The 25,414-nt window shown below is 44.1% G+C and overlaps 1 protein-coding gene across 1 annotated transcript; it reads left to right on the plus strand.

The window, feature by feature from the left end:
- The first annotated feature begins 4,216 nt into the window (after window positions 1–4,216).
- LOC118370111 (insulin receptor substrate 2-like) lies at window positions 4,217–24,290 on the plus strand. Its single transcript, XM_035754916.2, has 3 exons — window positions 4,217–7,160; window positions 7,399–7,892; window positions 20,603–24,290. The coding sequence occupies exons 1-3, from the start codon at window positions 4,456–4,458 to the stop codon at window positions 20,605–20,607; spliced, it is 3,204 nt and encodes a 1,067-aa protein (XP_035610809.1). The 5' UTR covers window positions 4,217–4,455; the 3' UTR covers window positions 20,608–24,290.
- The last annotated feature ends 1,124 nt before the right edge of the window (window positions 24,291–25,414 follow it).

Here is a 25,414-nt window from a genome sequence, read left to right on the forward strand (position 1 = left end):
CAGTGTTGCACAGTTTCGCCTTTGGCCGGTGTATGCTGTCATTGTTAATAAGAATTTGTTCTTAACTGACTTGCCTAGTTAAATTAAATAAAATACACGGTCTGTGATTTATTTAGAATTCAAGGCACACTTAACCAGCATGGCTATCACAGTATTCTGCATCGATACGCCATCCCATCTGGTTTGCGCTTCGTGGGGCTATCATTTGTTTTTCAACAGGACAATGACCCAGCACACCTCCAGGCTGTATAAGGGCTATTTGACCAACAAGGAGAGTGATGGAGTGTTGGCTCCTGAGTGGCACAGCGGCCTAAGGCACTGCATCTTAGTGCTGGAAGCACCACTTACAGACCCTGGTTCGATCCCGGGCTGTATCACAACCAGCCATGATCTATAGTCCCATAGTGCGCCACACAATTGGCCTAGTGTCGCCCAGGTTAGGGGAGGATTTGGCTGGGGTTGTAAAGTAAGAATTTGTTCTTAACTGACTTGCCTAGTTAAATCAAATAAAAAGTCAGATGACCTGGCATCCACAATCACCCTGCCTCAATCCAATTGAGATGGTTTGGGATGAGTTGGACTGCAGAGTGAAGGAAACACAGCCAAGTGCTCAGCATATGTAGAAACTCCTTCAAGACTTTTGGAAAAGCATTCCAGTTGAAGAATATATTTAGATTTGTTTAACATTTTTTTGGTTACTACATGATTCCATATGTGTCATTTCATAGTTTTTATGTTTTCTACAATGTAGAAAAATGTTTAAATAAAGATAAACCCTTGAATGAGTAGGTGTGTCCAAACTTTTGACTTGAACTGTATATGGAGAGAACACATGAATAAAGAGGGTGAGGTGGTTGAACGAAGGACAAAAACAAAGAAACAGAAATATATTTGCTAGACAAAAATATATATATTTGAATAATAAAACATAAAAGTTATCACATACATGGCGAGAACGCGTGAATATAGAGGGTGAGGGATTTGAACGAGCGACAAAAACAGGCCGACAGAAACATAGCTGTGGGAAGATGTTTAGGGAGGGGTGCCAACCGGGCCAGTAATACATGACTAGTAAAAGACCAGAGCACTACTTTTGTGGAAGAGGGGGGGGGGGGGTTGTATGTATATATTTTTATCATTACGATTTTTCAAGGACCCCTATTTCCCACAGCTATGGACATAAATATATTTGAATCATAAAACATAAATATGTTGACACATATATGGAGAGAAAACATGATTATAGGCTAGATAGGGAGGGGGTTGAAGGATTGACATAAAAAACAGCATCTGAGAAAAACATGACCATTCAAGAGAGCAAACAGGGTAAGAGAGCATTGAGAGAGAGTGAGTACATTCTGTTTCTTCTGGAACACTGTACTATACAGTGAGCGACGTGCATTCGCTTGTAAACATGTATGTATTTACAGCTTGCTGTGACTCAGCATTTACTTTTTTTACCCCTTTTTCTCCCCAATTGGTAATTACAGTCTTGTCCCATTGCTGCAACTCCCGTACGGACTCGGGAGAGACAAAAGTCGAGAGCCAAGCGTCCCCCGAAACACGACACTGCTAAGCTGCACTGCTACTTGACACACTGCTCACGTAACCCGGAAGCCAGCTGCACCAATGTGTCAGAAGAAACACAGTACAACTAGCTACGTGCATGCACTGGCCCGCCACAGGAGTCGCTAGAGCACGATGGGACAAGGCCTCATAGGTCTCCCGGTTTAGGCCGGCTGCGACACGGCCTGGGATCAAACCCGGATCTGTAGTGACGCATCAAGTTCAGAGAGCAGGACAAGATAAATCAAAGGTAGCTAGTATTTAGCATCGTGGCCCACAATTGGCAGGATGATCCAAGAGTTTGCAGATATTTGCTCCCTTACTTTTTGTAAAGACACATGCTGCTTTTTGACTGTAACACCAGTGTTACTCTAAAGTTTATACTCTTATGATATTCTAGAGAAATTGTGTTTTCATAGCTGACAGTGTAGACTTGTGAAGAGCATAGCCCAAAAGCCGGCAGATGGCGATATTGAGTCATTTCATCTCACCATCCAAATGAAGTGCATGTAGCTGGCTATACACTCATATCCCCCATGGACCGGTTCGTATATAATGCATTCTCCATTCAGCCTGAAAAACGGCGATTTCCTCCTTAACTCTATTTAATGGCGAGAAGGCAGACAAAAAAGGGGGAAATATGTGTACTTTCTTTATGAAACACCATTTTCTACCACCATGCTAGAGTGGCTAATGCTCCTTCATGATGTTGCTCTCTGCTCTCAGCCAGGGGTAATCAACACACTGCCGTAACCTGATTGGCTGAACGTTATACATCCAAGACTAGCATTCCTAGCCATTAGCCACTCCAGCATGGGTGTGGAAAATGCACATTTCCCCCTTTTTTGTCTTGCCTTCTTGTCAATAGAATTTAGTTAAGGAGGAAATCAACACCTTTGCAGCCTGAATTGAGAATGTTCTATGTACGAACCAGTCCATGTGGGTTACGAATGTATAGCCGGTTGCATGCACTCCCTTTGGTCGGTAAGAAGAAACGATTCAACATCGTCATCTGCCAGCTTTTGGGCTATGAGGAGCAGAATCAACAACCTCTGCATAATGAAAACAGTTGCTTTGTGAGAAGAGTTAGCCATTGTTATGTAAAGGACAACTGAAAAGTACCAGTGGCCCCAAGTGAGAGCAGGTCCCCCAGAGCCATGGCCCAGTGAGACACGGATGCCAGCCCGCATAGATGGAAAGAGAAAAGTCTGAGCCTTTTGTGTAAAACACTGGGGTAAATTCTCTATGGAAATACGCCATAAGACAAGTCAATAAAGCAGTAGCTTTACAAACAGATGTGTTTTTCTATGCAGGGACCACAAGCTTAGGTCAGCCTATATTAAGCACTTGTTTTTACAGCACAATGAATAACAAGTGTGTTGATGACGCATAGCTTACACACCGAATAGGAGTAGGGGGCATAATTTATCCATGACTGAGATAATTGTGTTAGCTGAGAGGTTGGCTGTGCATGCAGATTTGTATTTGAGAGAAAACAGAATAGGGCTAAGGGGCCAATTAAGTCAATGAAATCAAATAAAATAAATGGTATTAAATCTTGTCGAGTTTCTCCAGTAGGCCTATATGTAACATCCCCAGACTGAGAGTGTCTGGTGAGACAATTTTTTTTTTCACGGGAGAAATAAAGTTATTCTAATTCAAAATTAGCCAGATGGTGGCAGCATTTCAGGTTTTTACACGCAATAGAAGCTCCTGACGCACCAAGTAAAGAGAACACAAAACAACACACATCTAATCCATGTCATCACTATCACGATTTAAATACATATACTCCAACCCAAACGTGATTCCCACACTATGACAAGCGATTTACATGATTTTGTTTAAAAAAAACTATCTATATGCATTAGATATGTGTGCATTAAAACACAATTATCACAGGTCCATCGGCGAGATCAAACGGTGTAAATTGCAGGCTTGTTGATGAACCATAAGTAGAAAGTATAACGCATATAGAGGTCGAATACGCAGCGCACTGCTGGACAGGGATACCCAAGCGCGCAAAATATATCACAGCGCACGGTTATTTAACAAGTGGGGCGCACCATGACATGAGGGTGTTTATAATTTTACAGTTTAATGTGCTCTGCACTACAGGCTCACAACAATACGAATGGTGCTCAGCTACATATTGTGCATTTGATTAAGAATAAACATTCACAGTTTCCCACAATATAAAGGGTAGGCTATTGCATTTCCACAGCAAAAAACGAAAACAAATGTCATATTTTATATTATGCGCCGATGCTGAAGGCTATGCGCGTCTCTGCCCCCCAAAAATCATAGTTCAATGCAAGAGGCAACACCTAGCCTATTTCTGCGATGTAGAATGCCTGCATGTGGACACTTAATCAGTTATTACATCGTTACAATGTAGCGGAAGGAGGCGTTAATTGGCTATTTTGATACATTTAGCCTACGCTACAGTGATCTCTGCTGTACTGTCTGTCTGTCCATGGAAATAAAAAACTGGCAATATAGGAGGCGGGCTTAAAAGAACGAGAGGGGAGGGGTAAGGCTGCTGTGCGTCGGGTCCCGTTTTCTAGCTGTTCGTTCGTTCCACCAATGAGTCCAATGAGCTGGGAAGAATTGGCTAGATTGACAGGCACGCCTCTTCAAGGTTGCGCCGCCTTTTATGACTGTAGTTTTCTTCTCTTTTTTACTGCAAGCCAAAACTGGATGTAAGAACGTCACATGTTGTTTTCTCTCTCAGCGCAGTCACTGTGGTGCTATTTGGTGCTTAACTGTTGCAGATAGCGGACGGGAATACCGGTGTTGGGTAATGGAATAAGTAAAACGGATTTTTCGGTGCTTTGGAAAATAGCACAAAACAACTTCTCTAAAAGTAAGTGAAACGTGCGCATCAGAATGGCGAGTCCTCAAACGAATGGAGGACACTTGTTGTCTAATGTGACCAATAACATTAAGAAATGTGGATATCTAAAGAAACAGAAGCATGGACACAGACGTTTTTTCGTGTTGAGAGAACCCAGCGAGAGCTTTCCTGCCCGCCTGGAATACTACGAGAGCGAGAAGAAGTGGAAAAACAAGTCGGCTGCTAAAAGGGTGATACTGCTGGACTCCTGTCTTTGCATAAACAAGCGAGCGGACTCCAAGCACAAACACCTCATCGCCTTTTACACTAAGGACGAATACTTTGCAGTGGCAGCCGAAAACGAGCAGGAGCAGGAGAGCTGGTTTCGAGTGTTGTCGGATTTGGTCGAAAAGGGGAAAGTCTATGACAGCCCCGCGTCTAATTCCACCTCTCTTTTCTGTTTTGAGGAGTCGAATTACAGTATGATCACGCCGGCTACTACCTTTTGCAAGGAGGTATGGCAAGTGAATTTGAAATCCAGAGGACTGGGTCAAACAAAACATTTGACAGGGGTGTTTAGGCTGTGTTTATCCAGTCGGACTATCAGCTTTGTGAAACTGAACTCGGAGGTTGCAGCTGTCAGTTTACAGCTCATGAATATCCGGAGATGTGGCCACTCCGACAGCTTTTTCTTCATCGAGGTTGGTAGGTCGGCTGTCACTGGCCCTGGTGAGCTCTGGATGCAGGCGGATGACTCGGTGGTTGCGCAAAACATCCACGAGACCATCCTGGAGGCGATGAAAGCCATGAAAGAGCTGTCAGAATCAAGACCACGCAGCAAGAGTCAGTCGGCTAGCACCAACCCCATTTCCGTGCCCACAAGACGCAACTTGAACAATCTGCCTCCAAGTCAGACAGGGTTGGTGAGGAGGTCGAGAACAAACAGCATAGTGGCCACATCCCCAATGAGCAAGTTCACATCCTGTCGGATAAGGACAGCTAGTGAGGGGGATGGCAGCATGGTCAGGCCAGTGTCTATGTCAATATCTATGAGCGGGAGCCCCACCAGTCCCCTCTCCAACCGGAACCCTCTGAGCAGGTCCAATACGCTCTCCACTGGGCGCACCTGCCAGATACTGGAGTCCAGCCTCCAGCACAGCCGCTCCATGCCCGTCTCCAACTCCCCTCCCTCAGTCTGCAGTTCCATCTGCCTCTCCCCCATGAGTGGGACCCTCCCCACCCCTGATGCGGCCCACCGCCCCTTCAGCTGCAGCGCCTCTATCTCAGGCTCCCTCAGCGACGCAAGTTTCATGCTATGCAATGAGCACAGCTCCAGCCCAGGCGACACCTCCATTCTCCTACCCCTCACCAGGAGTGACACCCACGACTCCCTCTCCAGCACTCCTCCCTCCCGGGAGGCCAACGATCTGTGTGGCTACATGATTATGGACAGGACCAATGACCAGCGGCAGGTGTGCCAGGAGGAGGACTTGACATCGGAGAAGGCGTACAGGAAGAGAACATACTCTCTCACCACACCACGCCATCAGCGGGTGCCCGCCCAGCTGCCCTCTGCCTCGTTGGATGAGTACACTCTAATGCGGGCTGCCCACCACACCAACAGCGGGCACCACTCCGGGCGCAGCTCCATCTCTGCCTCCCCAAAGGTGTCCTACCCCAAATCCAATGGTAACCAAGTAAGGGATGATGGCTATATGCCTATGATGGCGGGCGTGGCAGCGCCACCCAGATGCAGCAACAGCAAAGCAGATGCTTACATGCCCATGAGCCCTATGTGTGTCTCGGCTCCCAAGCAGATCATTAACCCCTTGGCCCAAAACCACCAGTACGAGGCCGGCGACCAGACCAACTCACCCAGCAGCGGAGGCTCCTTGGAGGACAGTGGTTACATGAGGATGTGGTGCGGCTCCAAGTCTTCCATTGAAAGCCCAGACAGCCGCTCGACCTACATGAACATGTCCCCTCGCAACGCCGCTTGCACCACTTCGCAGACCCCCCCGGACTACTTCCTAGACCAGCTTCCGGGTCGTGGGCCGTCCATCACACCCATCTACTCCACAGACTCCCTGCCACGCCCCATCAAACTCCACCAGGCTTCCAAGGAGGCGGGGGACACTGGTGACCAGTACGTCCTGATGAGCCCGCAAGGCCATCAGTCGCTAGGTAGGGAGTCAGACGACTACTACTCAGTGATGACCAATCCGGCCCTGCCCAACTCCTCGGTGCCCTCGCCAATCAGACAGAGCCGGGGGACTGAGAGCCTGACATCCCACCGGGGGAGAATGGGGCGACCCAACCGGCTATCTCTGGACAGCTGTAGGATCCTACCAAGCATGAACGAGCACCTCTTGCCCAGGGAACCCAGGAGCCCGGGCGAGTATATCAACATAGACTTCAGTGAGGGCACCAAGTACTCCCCGCCGTCAGCATCCAATGAGAGCCAGGAGTTGTCTCTGGGCTCCAGCGGCGGCCAGCCGAGGTCCACTTTCTCCGACTACATGAACCTGCACCACGTCGTCTCGCACTCACCCAAGGCCGGAGATACCCCTGACGGACGGTTGGACACGGTCCCTGAGTCATCCCTGTGCCCTTGTCCGGATCGGGAGGGAGTGTACCGTCTCAGATCGAAGAGTGATTCCAAGTGCCCCCAGAGAGGCAAGGATGAGTACACCGAGATGACATTTGGACTTGGAATGGCCAACATGCCTCCCCAGTTCCTCCCTCAGACCTCAACAAGGTACAGTACACTCAGTACTCTAGCCATAATGTAAGTTGTAATAACGTTATTCAGCAACGTTATTTGGCTAGTCATAGATTAATAGATTCCCCTGGCACAACAGGCACTTTATGTGGTGTTTGTAGGTGGATTTGAGTTCATGATAAGGATCAAATATTATCTGTATCACATCTATCTATGGATGTTTGGTAATATACCATGTATTGTAATACATATTAACTCTGTTTATTATCTTCAGTGCCAGAGAGAAGAGGCTATCCCTGGGTGAGCAGGGCCTCCCGGGGGGCATGGGGGTGTTCCTCCTTGGTGCGGCCACCCCCGTGGATCCTGACAGGGCCGCCAAGGTGATCCGGGCCGACCCCCATGGCCGCAGGCGGCACAGCTCTGAAACCTTCTCCTCTACGGCTACCGTCACCCCCGTGTTCCCCTCGTTCGCCCATGGGGACGCCAAACACCACAGCTCGGTGGAGAACCTGTCGGTGCGGAGCAGCGAGAGCTCCGACGAGGAGTGTGGCAGCCCCATGAGTAGAGAGATCTCTGGGGGCTTCCAGAATGGACTGAACTATATTGCCCTGAACCTGATGGAGGACAGGGACCTGGAAGGACCTTGTTGCGAAGACCTGACCACAGTCAGCTTTAAGCCGGCCAGCAGCTGCAAGGGAGCCCTCCATGGATTACATGTCGCGCCGTACGTCTGTTTGGGGTTCAAGGAGGCGGTCACCTCTGTTAAAGGTGAGTGATGTTTCTCTGTGTATGTGTGTGTGTTTAGTAGCTGGCTGGCTTTAGCTGCCCATTTCATGGCTGGCCAGAGTTTGTAAACGTAGGGTTAGAGGTCTGCAGTGGTCATATACTTATGGCAAACAACAAAAAACAACTTTGTCCAAACTTTATGGGAAGAAAACATGATACTTAAATCAACACATTTTTAGACTTGGGAGAACATTTATTTAAATGTTTGTTGACTGGCTGCTTAGAGACTATACTTTGATTGTATGTTTGGGGTGAAAAATGTGTCCAGCTTCTATGGTGATCGTGGACATTTTTAGTTTATGGCTTCACTCATTTATACTGGAGAGTGCTGTCACTGTCAACAACGATAAGAGGAGAACTGGCATTTATATTGCATGAGAGGAAAACTGGCAATGAGTTAAAAATGAATGTTATTTCAGTTCGTACAGCATATCCCCCCTCCTACTACTTTTCAGCTTGCTATTCTGCCATGTGTATTGCGATAGACGAGATAATGAAAAACACATGAGGGGAAAAACATATTTCGAAATGGACACGTTGAGATTATTTGCTGTGGCTCCCTTGGCTTTCGACTGCACAAAATTAGATTGTTCTGTTTACCACCAAAGATGCGTAGGTGGTACATGAATTCAAAACGGACCCGCAGCGTGACGAATGTCTGACTTTTGAAACACTGAAGTAAACAAGTGGTGGGTGGGTGGGTACGTAGGCACTGCAGGACATAATGTTGCATCGTTGGCGTTATGCATGTCCTTTTCCAAATATAAATGACAGCAAAATTGATTTTGGGCACCAGCCATCTTATAAAACAAGTTTATTCTCCGTGTCATACTAATTATATTAGGGATGGCACACGAATGAATATGGTTGATAGAATTACACACTGAAATTACACACTGTGTGCAGGCGGAGTGTATGCATGAACGTGGACAGTGAAGGACGAAGGGTCGAAATAATGATCAACTTTGCTGTAATGGCTGAATCTTGGTTTGTTTACATTAAACTTTCATTGATCTCCTATTGACAAGCATGTTTATAGCAATTATCAATGCATTGCATGTTTAACATATTGCGCAATGGCATCACCTTTAGGCTTGGGCGGTATACCATATATGGGGTATTTGCAAATAGCCACAGGATGTTTTTTTTTTCAATACCATCAATACTGTTTAAATTATTTCTTAGAATTCTTTTCATAAATTTGAATATTTGTAGATACTTTTTATGTAAATACCTGCAGTCAACTTGTGCAATACGTTAGTAGATAAAGAACATTGCGTTCTTAATTTCATAAGCTACATAAACTACATTATTATGAAGTTTATGGTAGTCCCCAGTCACGTGGTGCTTGTTTACAAGCGCATAACAATGAGACTGGAGCCTTGTAAGTCACTCACTGTTGTGCTGCATGCACCAGTTGATCTAGTTACAGTATGGAATTCACAACTAAATGTTTGCTATCTAGATATCTTAGAACTGTTGACTCTCTAAAATCTGCTAAATGCTCTGCAGTTGTGCATTTGGCTTGCTAATTTAGTAGCTAGTTAGCTATTTGGCTAGCTTCTTCCAAAATCAAGCATTTGCTTGGTAACAGCAGAGAATCCCCTCTTGGATCAAGAGCCTTGTTGGCTAATATTTGTTTTGTATGTGCAGCAAACTGAGTAGCATTCTTGAGTTGCTTGTATACTTGTTTAGGTCAGAAACTGTACAAAATGTTCGCAATGCGCTCGTTAGCATTTAGTTAGCATTCTCAGTCGGATTTTACATGTACTTGTTAGCATTGCTAACCTAAGCATTAGAGTATAGTAGGGTTTGAAAACAGTGCCCCTTGTGTTCAGTGCGGTATTACCAGATGTCCTTGTATGGCAAAAGGTCAGTATGACAACCTGGATACCACCCAAGACAAATAACCTTATTTGTTTTAAATTGTTTGCTAAAAAACCATCTACTATACATAAGCAATAAGGCCCAGGGTGGGTGTAGTACATGGCCAATATATCACGGCGAAGGGCTGTTCTTCTTATGCACAACACAGCCGTAGTGCCAGGATACAGCCCTTAGTGGTGGTATATTGGCCATACACCACAAACCCCCGAGGTGCCTTACACTTTTACTGCTCTAATTACGTTGGTATGTTTTGTCATACCTGTGGTATATCACGGCTGTCAGCCAATCATCATTCAGGGATCGAACAACCCAGTTTTTAATGTCTGATATACAACGGCTTTCAGCCAATCAGCATCCCAAACTACACAGTTTATAATGACTATTAATATACAGAACCATTCAAAAGTTTGGACACACCTACTCATTCATTTAAAAAAAAACTATTTTCTACATTGTAGAATAATAGTGAAGACAGCAAAACTATGGGGGAAAAAACACACGGAATCCTATAGTAACCAGATTCTTCAAAGTAGCCACTCTTTGCCTTGAGAGCTTTGCACACTCTTGGCATTTTGTCAACCAGCTTCACCTGGAATGCTTTGCCTACAGTCTTCAAGTAATTTGCACATATGCTGAGCACTTGTTGGCTGCTTTTCCTTCACTCTGCAGTCCAACTCATCCCAAACGATCTCAATTGGGTTGAGGTCGGGTGATTGTGGAGGCCAAGTCCTCATATTCAGCAATCCATCACTTTCCTTATTGGTCATATAACACTTACACAGCCTGGATGTATGTTGGGTCATTGTCCTGTTGAAAAACAAATGATAGTCCCACTAAGCGCAAACCAGATGGGATGGGGTATCGATGCAGAATACTGTGGTAGCCATGTTGGTTAAGTGTGCTTTGAATTCTAAATAAATCACAGACCGTGTCACCAGCAAAGCTCCCCTACACCATCAATCCACCTCCTCCATGCTCCATGATAGGAACCACACATGCGGAGATCATCCGTTTACCTACTCAGCGTCTCACAAAGACACTGTGGTTGGTCCCAAAAATCTAAAATTTGAACTCATCAGACCAAATGACACACTTTCACCGGTCTAATGTCCATTGCTCGTGTTTCTTGACCCAAACAAGTCTCTTCTTCTTACTGGTGACCTTTAGTAGTGTTTTATTTACAGCAATTTGACCACGAAGGCCTGATTCACAGTCTCCTTTGAATAGTTGATGTTGGGATGTGTCTGTTACTTGAACTCTGCGAAGCATTTATTTTGGGATGCAATCTGCGGTGCAGTTAACTCTAATAAACTTATCCTCTGCTGCAGAGGTAACTATGGGTCGTCCTTTCCTGTGGCGGTCCTCATGAGAGACCGTTTCACCATAGCGCTTGATGTTTTTTGCGACTGCACTTGAAGAAACTTTCAAAGTTCTTGAAATGTTCCATATTGACTGACCTTCATGTCTTAAAGTAATGCTGGACTGTCATTTCTCTTTGCTTATTTGAGCTGTTCTTGCCATAATATGGACTTGGTCTTTTACCAAGTAGGGCTATCTTCTGTATACCACCCCTACCTTGTCAAAACACAACTGATTGGCTCAAACGTGTTAAGAAGGAAAGAAACTCCCCAAATGAACTTTTAACAAAACTGGTTGAGAGAATGCCAAGTGTGCACAAAGCTGTCATCAAGGCCTAGGGTGGCTATTTTGAAGAATCTCAAATATATAAAATATATTTTTTATTTGTTTTACACTTTTTTTGGGTTACTACATCATTCAGTGTGTTATTTTATAGTTTTGATGTCTTCACTAATATTCCACAATATAGAAAATAGTACAAATAAAGGAAACCCTTGAATGAGTAGGTGTCCAAACTTCTTGACTGGTACTGTACTACTATAATAACACTTTTCACGTTATTCATTCATTCATAAATACTTATCTGCAGAGCTCGTATGCAAATCCTTCAGAGATCTGTTTAGGAAAGTGCTGTGAGAATGCTGTACTCAAAGTAGGGATCCGTCCTAACCAAGCTAGATCATCTTGTCAGTGTTTTTATGACATGTCAGCCCTTGGCAGCTCCTTATACACTGCCGGTTCCTTCCATGCCTCAGTCAGAAAGGCAGGCAGGCAATAAAATGTTTTGCAGCCCCAAGCAACCATCACTAAATCATCCAAGGCATATCACAGGTCCATCTCAGTCCTGGTGTCATTGGGGTCAGTATTCTGGCCCAGAATAGTCCCTGTGGCAGCTATAAACAAACCAATGTTCCAGTCTCAGGGGCAAGGCACAAAGAGTCAGTGTTTTGGCAGTCATTCACTCATTGTACCTTGTAAACATTGAGGTGCAGGAGACTTGTTGAAAGGTGAGGGTTTTTTAGTTGCCCTCTCCTTGTACTTTTGTCAAACACAATTAGTGTGTGTGTGTGTGTGTGTGTGTGTGTGTGTGTGTGTGTACTTTTGTCAAACTGTGTGTGTGTGTGTGTGAGTGAGAGACTGTTTCTCTGTGTGTGAAGCCTCATCCATGTTACGCGTGCGTCCCTTGGATGTGGCATCCGTGCCAATGTCTTTCATGAGTTTGGCTAGTCGCTCCGCAGGTCAGAAAAACAAGTGAGCTCGTTGTTTACTAGACTCCAGGTAATGACCAAGTGTCACGCTCAGAGTTCCTGTCTGTGTGGCAAAGGCTGCTGGGAGGGATGGGTCAACTGAACAATATTGGGTTTTTGTTCCCTATTGGCCCAGTGAGGGGCCTGAACTAGGGGTATTTGCAACCTTTTTATTTCCAATGAGGCCCCGGGATGGGGCAAAAAAAACATCAAAACATGTACATGTGGACTTGCATGGACATAGTACAAATGACAGAGGTGGTTGCTGTTGTTGTTGTTAGGTGATGTAATTGTTGTCATGGTTACCTGCGTCAAACCTATTAGCTCTGATTTTATTGAAGTGATAATGGCCTCGAAGCCGATGTTTGGAGGATATATTGGCACAGATGTTTTTAGGCAAACCGTGCCAATATATATATCCTCCAAACACCGGCTTTGAGCGCATTATCACTTTTATACAACGGGTTACCAACATTGACATTTTAAAAAAATCTTTTAAAAAATTAAATGTATTCATACTATTTCCTCCTTCCACAAGACATAGTCCTACCCAAGCCGGTTGGTCGTTCGTTCTATCGGTTTGGTTTCCAGAGATGCGACCCAGTAATTCAGTCTTTTTGTTCTGTATCTATGGATGCGACCCAGATGTTCGTTCTAAATGTTCCATTGCCATAGTGGCTGGCAATGTTCTTATCGCTTGCTAGCTAGCCAACTGCGAATAACTTAGTCACATCAAAAAGTGCAGCCAGAATAACAGCAAAGTAGCAACGTTTGCATTTGTTTAACCTTTCTGGTGCAGGTGTTCCGCTAGCGACCCACCTCGACAACATCCGGTGAAATTGCAGAGGGATTAAGTAAAGGAATTACAAAAGTCAGAAAGCGTACAAGAGAGCGTGGGAAATGGTTAGGTATGTGAAAGATCGTCAAGTTATTGCAGCGATCTACCTCACCAAGCATAGTGAGATGAATAAGAGCACCACATTGAAGCTGCCCAGCAACACCTGTTGGGGTGGCGTTGTCGTCATGTTTGACAGTCTCCTGGAGGTGAAGGAGCCTCTCCCAAGAAATGGCCATATCAGTCCGCTGATATGCACATTCCCATCAAGAGGATCCTCCTGGATGATGTATTTGGGTAAAGAGTGGTAAGCAATCTGAAACCTATAGCAGTAGCCATTGCACGGATTGAGGGAGACAATGCATTTTACAGATGTATGTTGAAAATGTTTTTGGGAGATGCGATGGATCAATAATTGGCAATTATGTCTACTTAAGGTAAAAGGTTTAGGTCTCCATATGATATAGTAAATATATCCAATGCCTAAAAAACATATACATTTATAAGTTATTAATGTTCATTTGCAATATATTATTATTAATTCCCATATATCCCCACGGAAAGTTTCCACCTCTGAATATTCCGCAAAATGTGCAACCCTAGGAGCCACCATCATTCTTGAAAATATAAAGAGTGGTACTCTGGGATATGTTGTGTTGGGTTTGCCCCATACATAACACTTTGTATTCAGGACATAAAGTGAATTTCTTTGCCACATTCTTACTTTAAGATGCATGTTTTGAAATATTTGTATTCTGTGCAGGCATCCTTCTTTTCACCCTGTCATTTAGGTTCGTATTGTGGAGTATGATCCATCCTCAGTTTTCTCCGATCACAGATATTCAACTCTAACTGTTGTAAAGTGGGGGCGGCAGGGTAGCCTAGTGGTTAGAGCCTTGGACTAGTCCCCGAGCTGACAAGGTACAAATCTGTCGTTCTGCCCCTGAACAGGCAGTTAACCCAGGCCGTCATTGAAAATAAGAATTTGTTCTTAACTGACTTGCCTAGTAAAATAAAGGTAAAAAAAAAAAAAAAAGTCACCATTTGCCCCATGGTGAAATCCCTGAGTGGTTTTCTTCTTCTACTGCAAGTCAGGAGGGTCGCTGGTATCTTTGTAGTGACTGGTTGTTGGAGGCATTGGAAAACCTCCCTGGTCTTTGTGTTTCAATCTATGATTTGAAATTCACTCTTCGACTGAGGGGCCTTACAATTATCTGAAAGTGTGGGGTACAGAGATGAGGTAGTCATTAAAAAATCGTGTTAAACACTTATTTCACAGTCCATGCAATTGATTATGTGACTTCTTATGCGCAAATAGGTAAGAGTTTGAATACTTATTGACTCAAGACATTTCAGTTTTTATTAATTTGTAAAAATGTCTAAAAAGAATTATATTTGAACATTATTGGGTATAGGCCAGTGGCCCAAAATCTCAATTGAATCCATTTTAAATGTAGGTTGTAACACAACCATGTGGAAAAAGTTGTGAACCAGATGTACAGCCTCGGCGGCAAATTGAGCTAATCGGTTGTTTACTGAACAGTCTGTCGGACCAAAACAACCATCCGCGATAGCGAACTGGAGGGGTCAAAGTGCTTCAAGGTAGACTAAACAGTACATGCTTTTGTATGTGGACATCCCTTCAAATTAGTGGATTCGGCCATTTTCGCCACTCCTGTTGCTGACGGGTGTATGAAATCGAGCACACAGCCATGCAATCTCCATAGACAAACATTGTCAGTAGAATGGCCTTACTGAAGAGCTCAGTGACTTTTCAACGTGGTACCGTCATAGAATGCCACCTTTCCAACATGCCAGTTTGTAAAATTGCTGCCCCGGTCAACTGTAAGTGTTATTGTGAAGTTGAAATGTCTAGGAGTAACAACGGTTCAGCCACGAAGTGGTAGGCCACGCAAGCTCACAGAACGAGACCACCGAGTGCTGAAGCACGTCTGATGGCCTTGAGATTGAAAAACAGCTTCTGTCTCTCGGTCCCTGCTTTGATGCACCTGTACTGACCTCGCCTTCTGGATGATAGCAGGGTGAACAGGCAGTGGCTCGGGTGGTTGTTGTCCTTGATGATCATTATGGTCTCCTGTGACATCGGGTAGTGTAGGTGTCCTGGAGGGCAGGTAGTTTGCCCCCGGTGAAGCGTTGTGCAGAGCTCACTACCCTCTGGAGAGCCTTACAGTTGTGGGCGGAGCAGTTGCCGTACTAGACGGTGATACAGCCCGACAGGATGCTCTCGATTGTGCATCTGTAGAAGTTTGAGTGTTTTTGGTGACGAGCCGAATTTCTTCAGCCTCCTGAGGTTGAAGAGGCGCTGCTGCGCCTTAGGGTAGGGGGGTGCTCCTTCTGCTGTTTCCTGAAGTCCACAATCATCTCTTTAGTTTTGTTGACGTTGAGTGTGAGGTTATTTTCCTGACACCACACTCCGAGGGCCCTCACCTCCTCCCTGTAGGCCATCTTGGCGTTGTTGGTAATCAAGCCTACCACTGTAGTGTCATCCGCAAACTTGATGATTGAGTTGGAGGCGTGCATGGCCACACAGTCATGGGTGAACAGGGAGTACAGGAGAGGGCTCAGAATGCACCCTTGTGGGGCCCCAGTGTTGAGGATCAGCGGGGTGGAGATGTTGTTACCTACCCTCACCACCTGGGGGCGCCTAAGATTTTCTGGGGTACCAATACAAGAAATAACACGTAAAAAAACAAAAAACTGCATACTTTCCTAGGAAGGCGAAGCGAGGCGGCCATCTCTGTCGGCACCGGAAGTAGTTGAATCATGCGAAATGCTAATCGTCGAAATGCCAATCGTCCATACAGAAATGGTTTGTCGAGATCGGTGTGGAAGAGCTTGACTGGCCTGCACAGAGCCCTGACCTCAACCCCATCGAACATCTTTGGGATGAATTGGAATGCCGACTGCGAGCCAGGCCTAATTGCCCAACATCAGTGCCCGACCTCACTAATGCTCTTGTGGCTGAATGGAAGCAAGTCCCCGCAACAATGTTCCAACATCTAGTGGAAAGCCTCCCAAGATGAGTGGACACTGTTCTAGCAGTATAGGGGGGATCAACTCCATATTAATGCCCATGATTTTGGAATGAGATGTTCGACGAGATGGTGGCCACATATTTTGGTGACTTCCCGCTAGTCAGATGCCTAATACGGTGTTTATCATTCAACTTCAAAGCCACACAATGAATGAATGAAGGAGTGGGAGGAGAGTGAGAGAGACATGTCAGTTTTGCTAGGTACAAAGTACCAACCCAGCTCCAGCCATTCCAGGTATTTAGCGCCTCCCCGACATCATGTGCGTCTGCCTGGAATGCCACCACAGGATTGTTTTTGGACAAATGGTGCCCCTCAGACGAACTCACAAACTCCCTCTTCACTCTCCGTCACTGTCAATCAGTCAAATGAGTTGGGACTCGGTGGTGACATTGTTGATAGATATTTTGTGTGATTATCTAGATGACAGTCAGTTGCATAAATAAAGAGGTCACAGGGACAGTCACTGTGTTTATTTTCTGCCTCATCAGCAGGCCAGGGCACCAACTCGTTGTTGTGTGCTAATGTAAACCCTATCACAATGATCTGAGAGTGTGCTAACGTGAGCTAACCCCATCTATCCCCATGATCTGGGCGCTCATCCTATGTGAACAAGGTGTTCAGAGATTAGTAGACGTGGCAGGCAGAGGCTAGGTTTAGGGACGTCTCTGTCTCTTTCTTTCTGGAGGCTAATAGCCTTTTATCTGATCAGGTGTCTCTCTCTCTCCTTTCGCTCTCTCATATATATATTTGAGGTGTTTTGCCCTAATGGCTGTTAGCAGCGAGGGTAAACACACAGAGTGTTTTTGTGTGCAGACACACACACTTGGGCCTCCTTGAGAGGGGAGTGCGTGCTCCTATGAGCGGCGTGCGGTGAAAACGGAAAACTCTTCTTGAGTGGTGGCAGATGGCTCTGCATCCGGGAGGAAGTGCACCACTATCTTACCCTCAACCCCCACCTTTTCCCCCTCCTCCACTACCTCCATTACCGATGGACCACGAGCATGTCGAACACACGTGACTCTGTCCCAAATTTCACCCTATATGAAGCACTACTTTTTATCACAGTGCTATGGGCCCTGGCCAAAACTAGTGCACCATATAGAGAATAGGGTGCCATTTGGGACGTAGGAACGAGCATTAGTCACTGGTGAGCACTGGACAGTGCCTTGCATGCCAGTCAAGGCAGGCTAGCACTACCCACTATTATACACTAATGACTACACACCATGTGCTGCCTCTGCTACTGTAGATGCAGCCCAGGGGCCAGTTTAATGTCCATAAACCCGGGGTGAAGGGGTGGGGGGGATGAAGCCGTAGCCAGTAGCTCACACTCTAGCACAGCTCTCTGATATCCATCCTATCCGTGACTGTTAATCCAGAGTGCGTGTTGACTCGGATGTGATCAAAGATCATCATCGTCAGCATTTGTCAGTGCTGCTTTCGGTTTTAGAAACACGCAAGTGCAGTAGAATAGTGGAACATCACGCACGCCAGATGCAGATTCTTTTCGCTCTGGGCCAGGCCTAGTGTGTGTGTGTTACGTGTTTTGTTTGTGCTTTTGAAACCAGATCACCTCTTCTACGAAAAACACACACCCTCCCCTCCCCACCTCTCTTACTTTCTCTCTCTCTCTCTCTCTCTCTCACTCCGGGATCAGAAGTCAGGGAGCGTGCTCAATGAGGCTCTGCTTTCATTTCAAAAGTAGATGAGATTATAGAGAAGGGAATATTAGAGCCAGTTCGACCCTTCCTCGCTTGTTTTGTCTTTCTCTCTTTCCCACTCTTTTCCTGTTCTCTCTTTCCTCTTTTGGTGTTCTTTTCTTGTAGTTCTTGTTGTTGCTTACTCTGTGCTACCTCCTCTTTACATGTTTCTCTCTCACTCACTCTGTTTGGTAGTACCCACAAACATCCCCTCCCAACACACGCACTGCTGTGTCAGTTTCCAGCAGGTGGCTGTTGCAGTGCAGACGCTGTGACACGGTGACTAAACTAGGACAGGATGTTCCCGGCTCCAGATAACCCACGCGGCAGGCGCCGCCAGGCAGTGCTCCCTTACATTTAGCCTCAGCAGCAGCAGCCATGGTTAGAGTTAGAGATGAGATTATACACTGTGTGTGGCTGGGGATTAGACACCGCCACCGTGTCCAGGTTGCTCGTTATGGAGGTGGGATGAAAGTGTGCATACACACTCTCAATCTCTCTCTCGCTCTCTGACTCATGTAAACGCACACCATCTTCCAAAACCATTCACAAATTTGCTTCAGTTAGCTGCGCTGAAGTTCAGTTTCGCCATTGTAAACTGCCAAAGTCCAACATAGTGGCATGTGTATTATATGTGAATAAGCAGTCTATAAGGTTACAATCACTGAACGGCAACATATCAGAGCCTTTGCAGTGAGGTACAAGGGCCTCTGCCCCAACCGTTCCGTCTGTAATGAGGTTTGCAGCGCCACTTTGCTCTCCTGCTCTGCTCTCTGAGCCCCTACTACCATCACCGGTGGCCAGTCCCATTCTTGGAAGACCCAGATGGCATAGAGGAGCTCCACAACTGAAGGTGCTTCATCCCCCTACTGCAGTACTCTTAACCCCCCTCCTCCCTCCTCAGCCCCTACAAAGCTGCTGCTGCTTGCTTGGCGTGATACTGTCCAAAACGCCTCGCCCCACTGAGCTATAATAATAATAATAACCCTCCTTTTTCTTGATCTCCTTATTGTTATTATTATTATTGATATGATGATCATATTATAATAACAAGTAATGCCATTATCATTAGTAGCTGTAGGCCTAAGAGTGCATCCTGTTAGGTCTTAATACCGTAACTTACTTAGGCCTATATTTCAATACTTACCGTATATAAGCTACAGTAATGTATCAATCATGAATTAATTCATGTCATCACACAGCATACGAGTCATTCATGACTTGAAATGCAATCAAGCCTTTTAGTTTTTAAAATAAAATGCCAAAGTGACTCTTGAATAATTGGCATAAACAATTAAATAAATAAACTGTGCATTTTGGAAATTGCATTCACGAATGAATGCAACTGCTTTTAGTCTTTGCTGTAATGAAGGCTTTGCAAAAAAACAACAGACTCTGTGGTATGCTTGTAATTTATTTAGTGTTCCAAACGGTCAGAGAAATTATAGTACCTGTTTGGCACACATAATATGCACGCAGCACTTGCTCCTTATTTTTCTTGATCTCCAATATTTTCCATGACTAGTGAAATTTATTCTAAACATCTGACTTCCCCTTTATCTCCTGAGCAACCAGTAAACATTCCCCCATTTCGAGTTTGTCAAGTCCTCTGCATCCATTTTGCTGTCACGTGTTAAGGCGTTCGGAGTTTGTTGAATTTATTGATGTGATTATGATATGCTATAGGCCTGGCCCTATTGGTCACATGCGATGCATACATGTGTCACGTAAAGAGAACAAGGGTTGAGGGAATAAGTAGTATTTTTCCTTAACAAATGAGGGATTTCAGTATGACTTTTTCAGTCACAAATGGCTGTAGTTATTATTGCAGCTTCAGCAACATGGACAGCGATAACCACAGTTGATGTAATGAGGTGGTCGCTCCAGCAGGGAGAAGAGCGAGACAATGGGTGCCAGTCACACAGTCACTCGCTGTCATTTTTTGTAACACAGCTCAGCAAGTTTGAGCCCGGCCCGATTAAAATCAGTTGCGGTCGGACTCCCTGTGTGTGTGTGTGTGTGTGAGAGGTGCGAAGTACACTTGCTGTTCCTGTTGTCTAGCTTTTTTTTCCCGACAGCTACAGATGTAGGATGTTAATTTGAGCCAGTATACTAAAGCGGGAGATTAATCCTGCAGGAAATGTGGGTTATAGTTAATGGAATGTTTTGTAGGGGTTGATTTCTTAGTTAGGGCCTTGACCCAGAGTGACATTTTAAAGTGTAAATTACAAACTTTAGAAGCCTTTTTAAACCTTGAATACATTGCAAGTTTTCTGCGCAGGAAAATTCTCAGAAACAAAAGACTCATCAAATTAACATCCTACATCCTATAATTCGGAGTGTGTTGTGACACAGGCTCAAAATGTGTTATCTCTCTGAGGATGGAATGAATGGTAACAGGAGGCTGTTTTACATGTATCTCTCTCCCAATGTCGGATATCAGCGCGGGTTTTGTGGTATTGTGGTAGCAATGGAAACTAAGAACCCTAACTTGAGGTAGCTTGACTAACTAATCATAGGAAATCTAAGAATTTAAGCTAATTGCAGTCTGTACTGCTCTATGTAATACAATGATACTTAACATGCTCTTCTTTCATTCCCCCCCCAGACTGAACAGGACAGTGGACAATCCAAGCCCTCATCATCCTTGCTCTGAGACGGACAGTCATACATTGGGGTGGCCGAGATAACCTGCTGCTGTAAATGAAGTCAGTCTGTGCCTCGTGACCCAACAAACACCCCCGCCATGACTAACTCTCTCGCCCAATCCTAACACTGGTGCTGTCCCAGAGACTCTGTACTAAAAAGTAGATGGGGAGGCTCCTATTTGTGGCTAGAGGCTATATTTCTAGCTCTGTTTATTTGTTTAGAATTTTCCCTCTGGTTTTTGGTTGTGGCTCGTGGACTGTGAGTAGCCTGTTTGACCCCCAGGACATGTGAAGCAAACCCTGGTAAGGCACAGTATGTGTACTTAAACCCCCCCCCACACACACACACACGGTAAGCAAATAAATCATATCTGCGTACATGAGTATGGATGGGTCAAAGTTTGTCTGTGTGTGTGTGTAAAAACGGACACCATGACCGTTTCAGTAACACATTCACGAACAAACCTTTTAAAATAATCCAATCCCTACCTCAGAAAGAGCAAGGCCGCATACTGAGAAACGTATAGATATATTTAGGTTCTATTTATTTTGGAATGTTTCATTTAGAACAACCCAAAGCCTTGTCTCTGAGGTTGTATTTGTACTGCACAACAAAGAAAATCTGATTTATTCTACTATTTTCTTAAATCTAATTTAATTTTAGCATGCTTTATCATGATATAGTTGAAGTTGGAAGTTTACATACATTTAAATGGAATTTTTCACAATTCCTGACATTTAATCCTAGTAAAAATTCCCTGTCTTGGGTCACTTAGGATCACCACTTTATAAGAATGTGAAATGTCAGAATAATGGTAGTGATTTATTTAAGCTTTTATTTCTTTCGTCACATTCCCAGTGGGACAGAAGTTTACATACACTCAATTAGTATTTGGTACCATTGCCTTTAAATTGTTTAACTTGGGTTAAACGTTTTGGGTAGCCTCCCACAAGCTTCCCACAATAAGTTGGGTGAATGTTGGCCCATTCCTCCTGACAGAGTTGGTGTAACTGAGTCAGGTTTGTAGGCCTCCTTGCTCGCACACGCTTTTTCAGTTCTGCCCACAAATATTCTATAGGATTGAGGTCAAGGCTTTGTTATGGCCACTCCAATACCTTGACTTTGTTGTCCTTAAGCCATTTTGCCACAACTTTGGAAGTATGCTTGGAGTCATTGTCCATTTGAGATGTTGCTTCAATATATCCACCAAATTTTCCATCCTCATGATGCCATCTATTTTGTGAAGTGCACCAGTCCTTCCTGCAGCAAAGCACTCCCACAACATGATGCTGCCATCCCCGTGCTTCACAGTTGGGATGATGTTCTTCGGCTTGCAAGACTACCCTTTTTTCCTCCAAACATAGCGATGGTCATTATGGCCAAACAGTTATTTTTTTTGTTTCATCAGACCAGAGGACATTTCTCCAAAAAGTATGATCTTTGTCACCATGTGCAGTTGCAAATCGTAGTCTGGTTTTTAATGGCGCAGTGGCCTCTTCCTTGCTGAGTGGCCTTTCAGGTTATGTCGATATAGGACTCGTTTTACTGTGGATATAGATACTTTTGTACCTGTTTCCTCCAGCATCTTCACAAAGTCCTTTGCTGCTGTTCTGGGATAGATTTGCACTTTTCGCACCAAAGTACGTTCATCTCCAGGAGACAGAACACGTCTCCTTACTGAGCGGTATGACGGCTGCGTGGTCCCATGGTGTTTATACTTGCGTACTATTGTTTGTACAGATGAACATGGTACCTTCAGGCATTTGGAAATTTCTCCCAAGGATGAGCCAGACTTATGGAGGTCTACAATTGTTATCTGAGGTCTTGGCTGATTTTCTTTTGATTTTCCCATGATGTCAAGCAGAGAGGCACAAGGTTTGGTAGGCCTTGAAATACATCCACAGGTACACCTCCAATTGACTCAAATGGTGTGAATTAGCCTATCAGAAGCTTCTAAAGCCATGACATGATTTTCTGGAATTTTCCAAGCTGTTTAAAGGCACAGTCAACATAGTGGATGTAAACTTCTGACCCACTGGAATTGTGATAGTGAGTTAAATAATCTGCTAAATAATCTGTCTGTAAACAATTGTTGGAAAAATTACGTGTCATGCACAAAGTAGATATCCTAACCGACTTGCCAAAACTATAGTTTGTTAACAAGAAATGTGTGGAGTGGTTGAAAAATTAGTTTTAATTACTCCAAACCTAAGTTTATGTAAACTTCCGACTTCAACTGTGTATGATATTGTGAGGATGATAATAACGATACAATTTAAGAGGATTTTTTTTACTAGTTCCAGTTAGATGGGCAATGCATATTAAAGTACATTCATGTAGGAAGGACGCAAAGATGTTGGTCTGTGTACTTCCTAGTAGAAGTCAGATCCTCATCTATCCCAGGCATTTACTGTATATGCAATACATTACCCATAATCCCTAGCTCTAACCTGATTAAATGGTAGAACATCTCAATGATATAGTTATGGGGGTAGAACCACATGATTTTGGTTCATGGGGATTGCCACTGCTGCGGTAAGCACGAGGAGTACCTAGTGCCAGGGTCCTGTTCATTAGGCCTAAAATGGACTGAAACAACCAGAGTACTTGGACTTAAACGTTTGGTGCCCTAATGAACACTACCCAATTTTCACACCTATTTCTCAGATTGTAATACACTAGAGACACATCTGAATGTAGTAGAAAACCACAATTGAAAATTAAGTGGGAGGGGTAGACATTTCATCAATCTGTATTATTTAATATGTACTACACTTACGGTTTATTTTCTCTGCAAAGGCCTTTTGTGTAGATGATGTACATAAGAGTTTATCTGAAATAGGCTGTCGATTTTTGAAGAGATACATTTAGTCATGTTGCAATGAAATTACTAAACAATGTAAAGAAAATATTTTTCAAAACTATATGTTTTTGGATTCTAAAATGTATGCTTTTACCTCCTCACAGTAACTTGTGAATACAGCTATAATATTTAAAAAGAGATCTCAAGTATACTTAGTTATCTTTGCCTTGTTGATAACAGTTTACCCATATGGCATATGCAACAATGAAATACATTTAACTTAGTTTGGAACCAAATGTTGAAATATTTGTAAATAAAAAATGAATTAAGGAAACTTTTGCCCTTTGTATATTTATTTCTGCCAATTTTTGATGCTGTTTTTGTTACTGGAAACTTATAATGTATATATATATATTCAACCGTGCTCTCACTTGTAGTGTTTCTCTTCTGTTTCTTACTTGAGAAGATTGAAATGTGAACTCTACTGCCCTACCAAGCAAAAAGGCACTAACTGCTTGTTTAGTTGAAAATGAGTTGTCATTTTTGCTACTTTAAATACATGCTTAATCATGTGGACAAAATGGGGGTCATGTTAGCCGTAACTGCATAAAGTTAATGTGAAAGCAAGGTCAATAAAAGCCATTTTTCTCAGTTCCACGCTATGAGCAGTTAGTGCCTTTTTGCTCGGTAGGGCAGTATACTGAGAAGGCACAGATTGAACATCGTTCATAACTGTTTATTGTGATGCTCTAAAGGGATGATTTAATTCTAAGTCGTTAAGTATTGCTTTTGTTTGTATTGATTTATGGATAGCAACAGGCAATAATAAATAACTTTATTTACAGAGATCTCTCTCTCTCTCATACAACACACAGGCTCTTAAACACCCCCGCCCCCGCCCCCAAGACACTCACATTCTCATTTACTCATTTTCTTCTACGTGGGTAATTCAGTTCACATGTTTGTGCCAGTCTATATATAGAGCCCAGGAGAGGCTTTGAGGACAATCGCTATTGAGCACAGTGCGCAACTACAGTCCCTATCCCAATTACCTCCGGTTTGCTTTTCAGGAAATGGAGAAGTTACAGAACCAAAGAACGCAAAATATACATAATGAAAACGAAGCATGAATAAAAGGTCTGCATCCCAAATGGCACCTTATGCCCTCTACAGTGCACTACTTCTACCATAGGGCTGCAAGGTATTGCTTTCAGATTAATGGATGCCAGAGCTAACCATAAAAATACTTTATCAGCCATACTGTAGAATTTATTCTATTTAAATAAGTCCATGTCAAAGAATTTGTACTGTACATCAGTGGAGGCTGCTGAGGGGAGGATGGCTCATAATAATGGCTGGAACGGCGGCTGGAACGGTGAATGGAATGGCATCAAACGTGGAACCATTACTACGAGCCCATCCTCTGCAAACCTGTGCTGTACATTCTACATTGTTGGCGTTCTCTGATGGTACAAAGTGGAAAATGAATACAGTCAGTATCACCAACTAACATGTTTTTATTGTCTCAAATGGCACCCTATTTCCTATGTTGTGTACTACTTTTGATCATGGCCAATAGGGCTCTGGTGAAAAGTAGTGCACTATGTAGGAAATAGGGTGGCATTTGGGGCTCAGTGGACAAACTCATGTAATGGGTTGAAAGGAAAAGAACCCTCCCTCAAATCAGGATATTCCAGGCTTTTGAGAATATCTGCCTTTTTCTGCTGCTTGAAATTATTTTCCTTGTAGGAGACCATAGAAAGCTAATATTAATCACATAACTTCCTTCCTTGTTAGTGTCAGACACAGGGCTTCATAGGGCAGCCAGAGAGGGTCAAGAGGGTTCTTTCTTTCACACACACACACACACACACACCACACACCACAAACACAACACAACACTCACACATCAATAGGCCAATTGCTCCAGTTGTCAACCATGGTGCACATAGTACTCAGCTGTATTGT

The sequence above is a fragment of the Oncorhynchus keta genome, chromosome 37 (assembly GCF_023373465.1).
Source record: "Oncorhynchus keta strain PuntledgeMale-10-30-2019 chromosome 37, Oket_V2, whole genome shotgun sequence".
Classification (NCBI taxonomy): Eukaryota; Metazoa; Chordata; class Actinopteri; order Salmoniformes; family Salmonidae; genus Oncorhynchus; species Oncorhynchus keta.

What these genes read in the sequence shown, in the direction of transcription:
- LOC118370111 (XM_035754916.2), top strand. Translation starts at nt 4,456, where the DNA reads ATGGCGAGTCCTCAAACGAATGGAGGACACTTGTTGTCTAATGTGACC. An exon ending in CTCCCTCAGACCTCAACAAG is followed by an intron (nt 7,161 to 7,398) that starts GTACAGTACACT and finishes TATTATCTTCAG; the next exon opens with TGCCAGAGAGAAGAGGCTAT.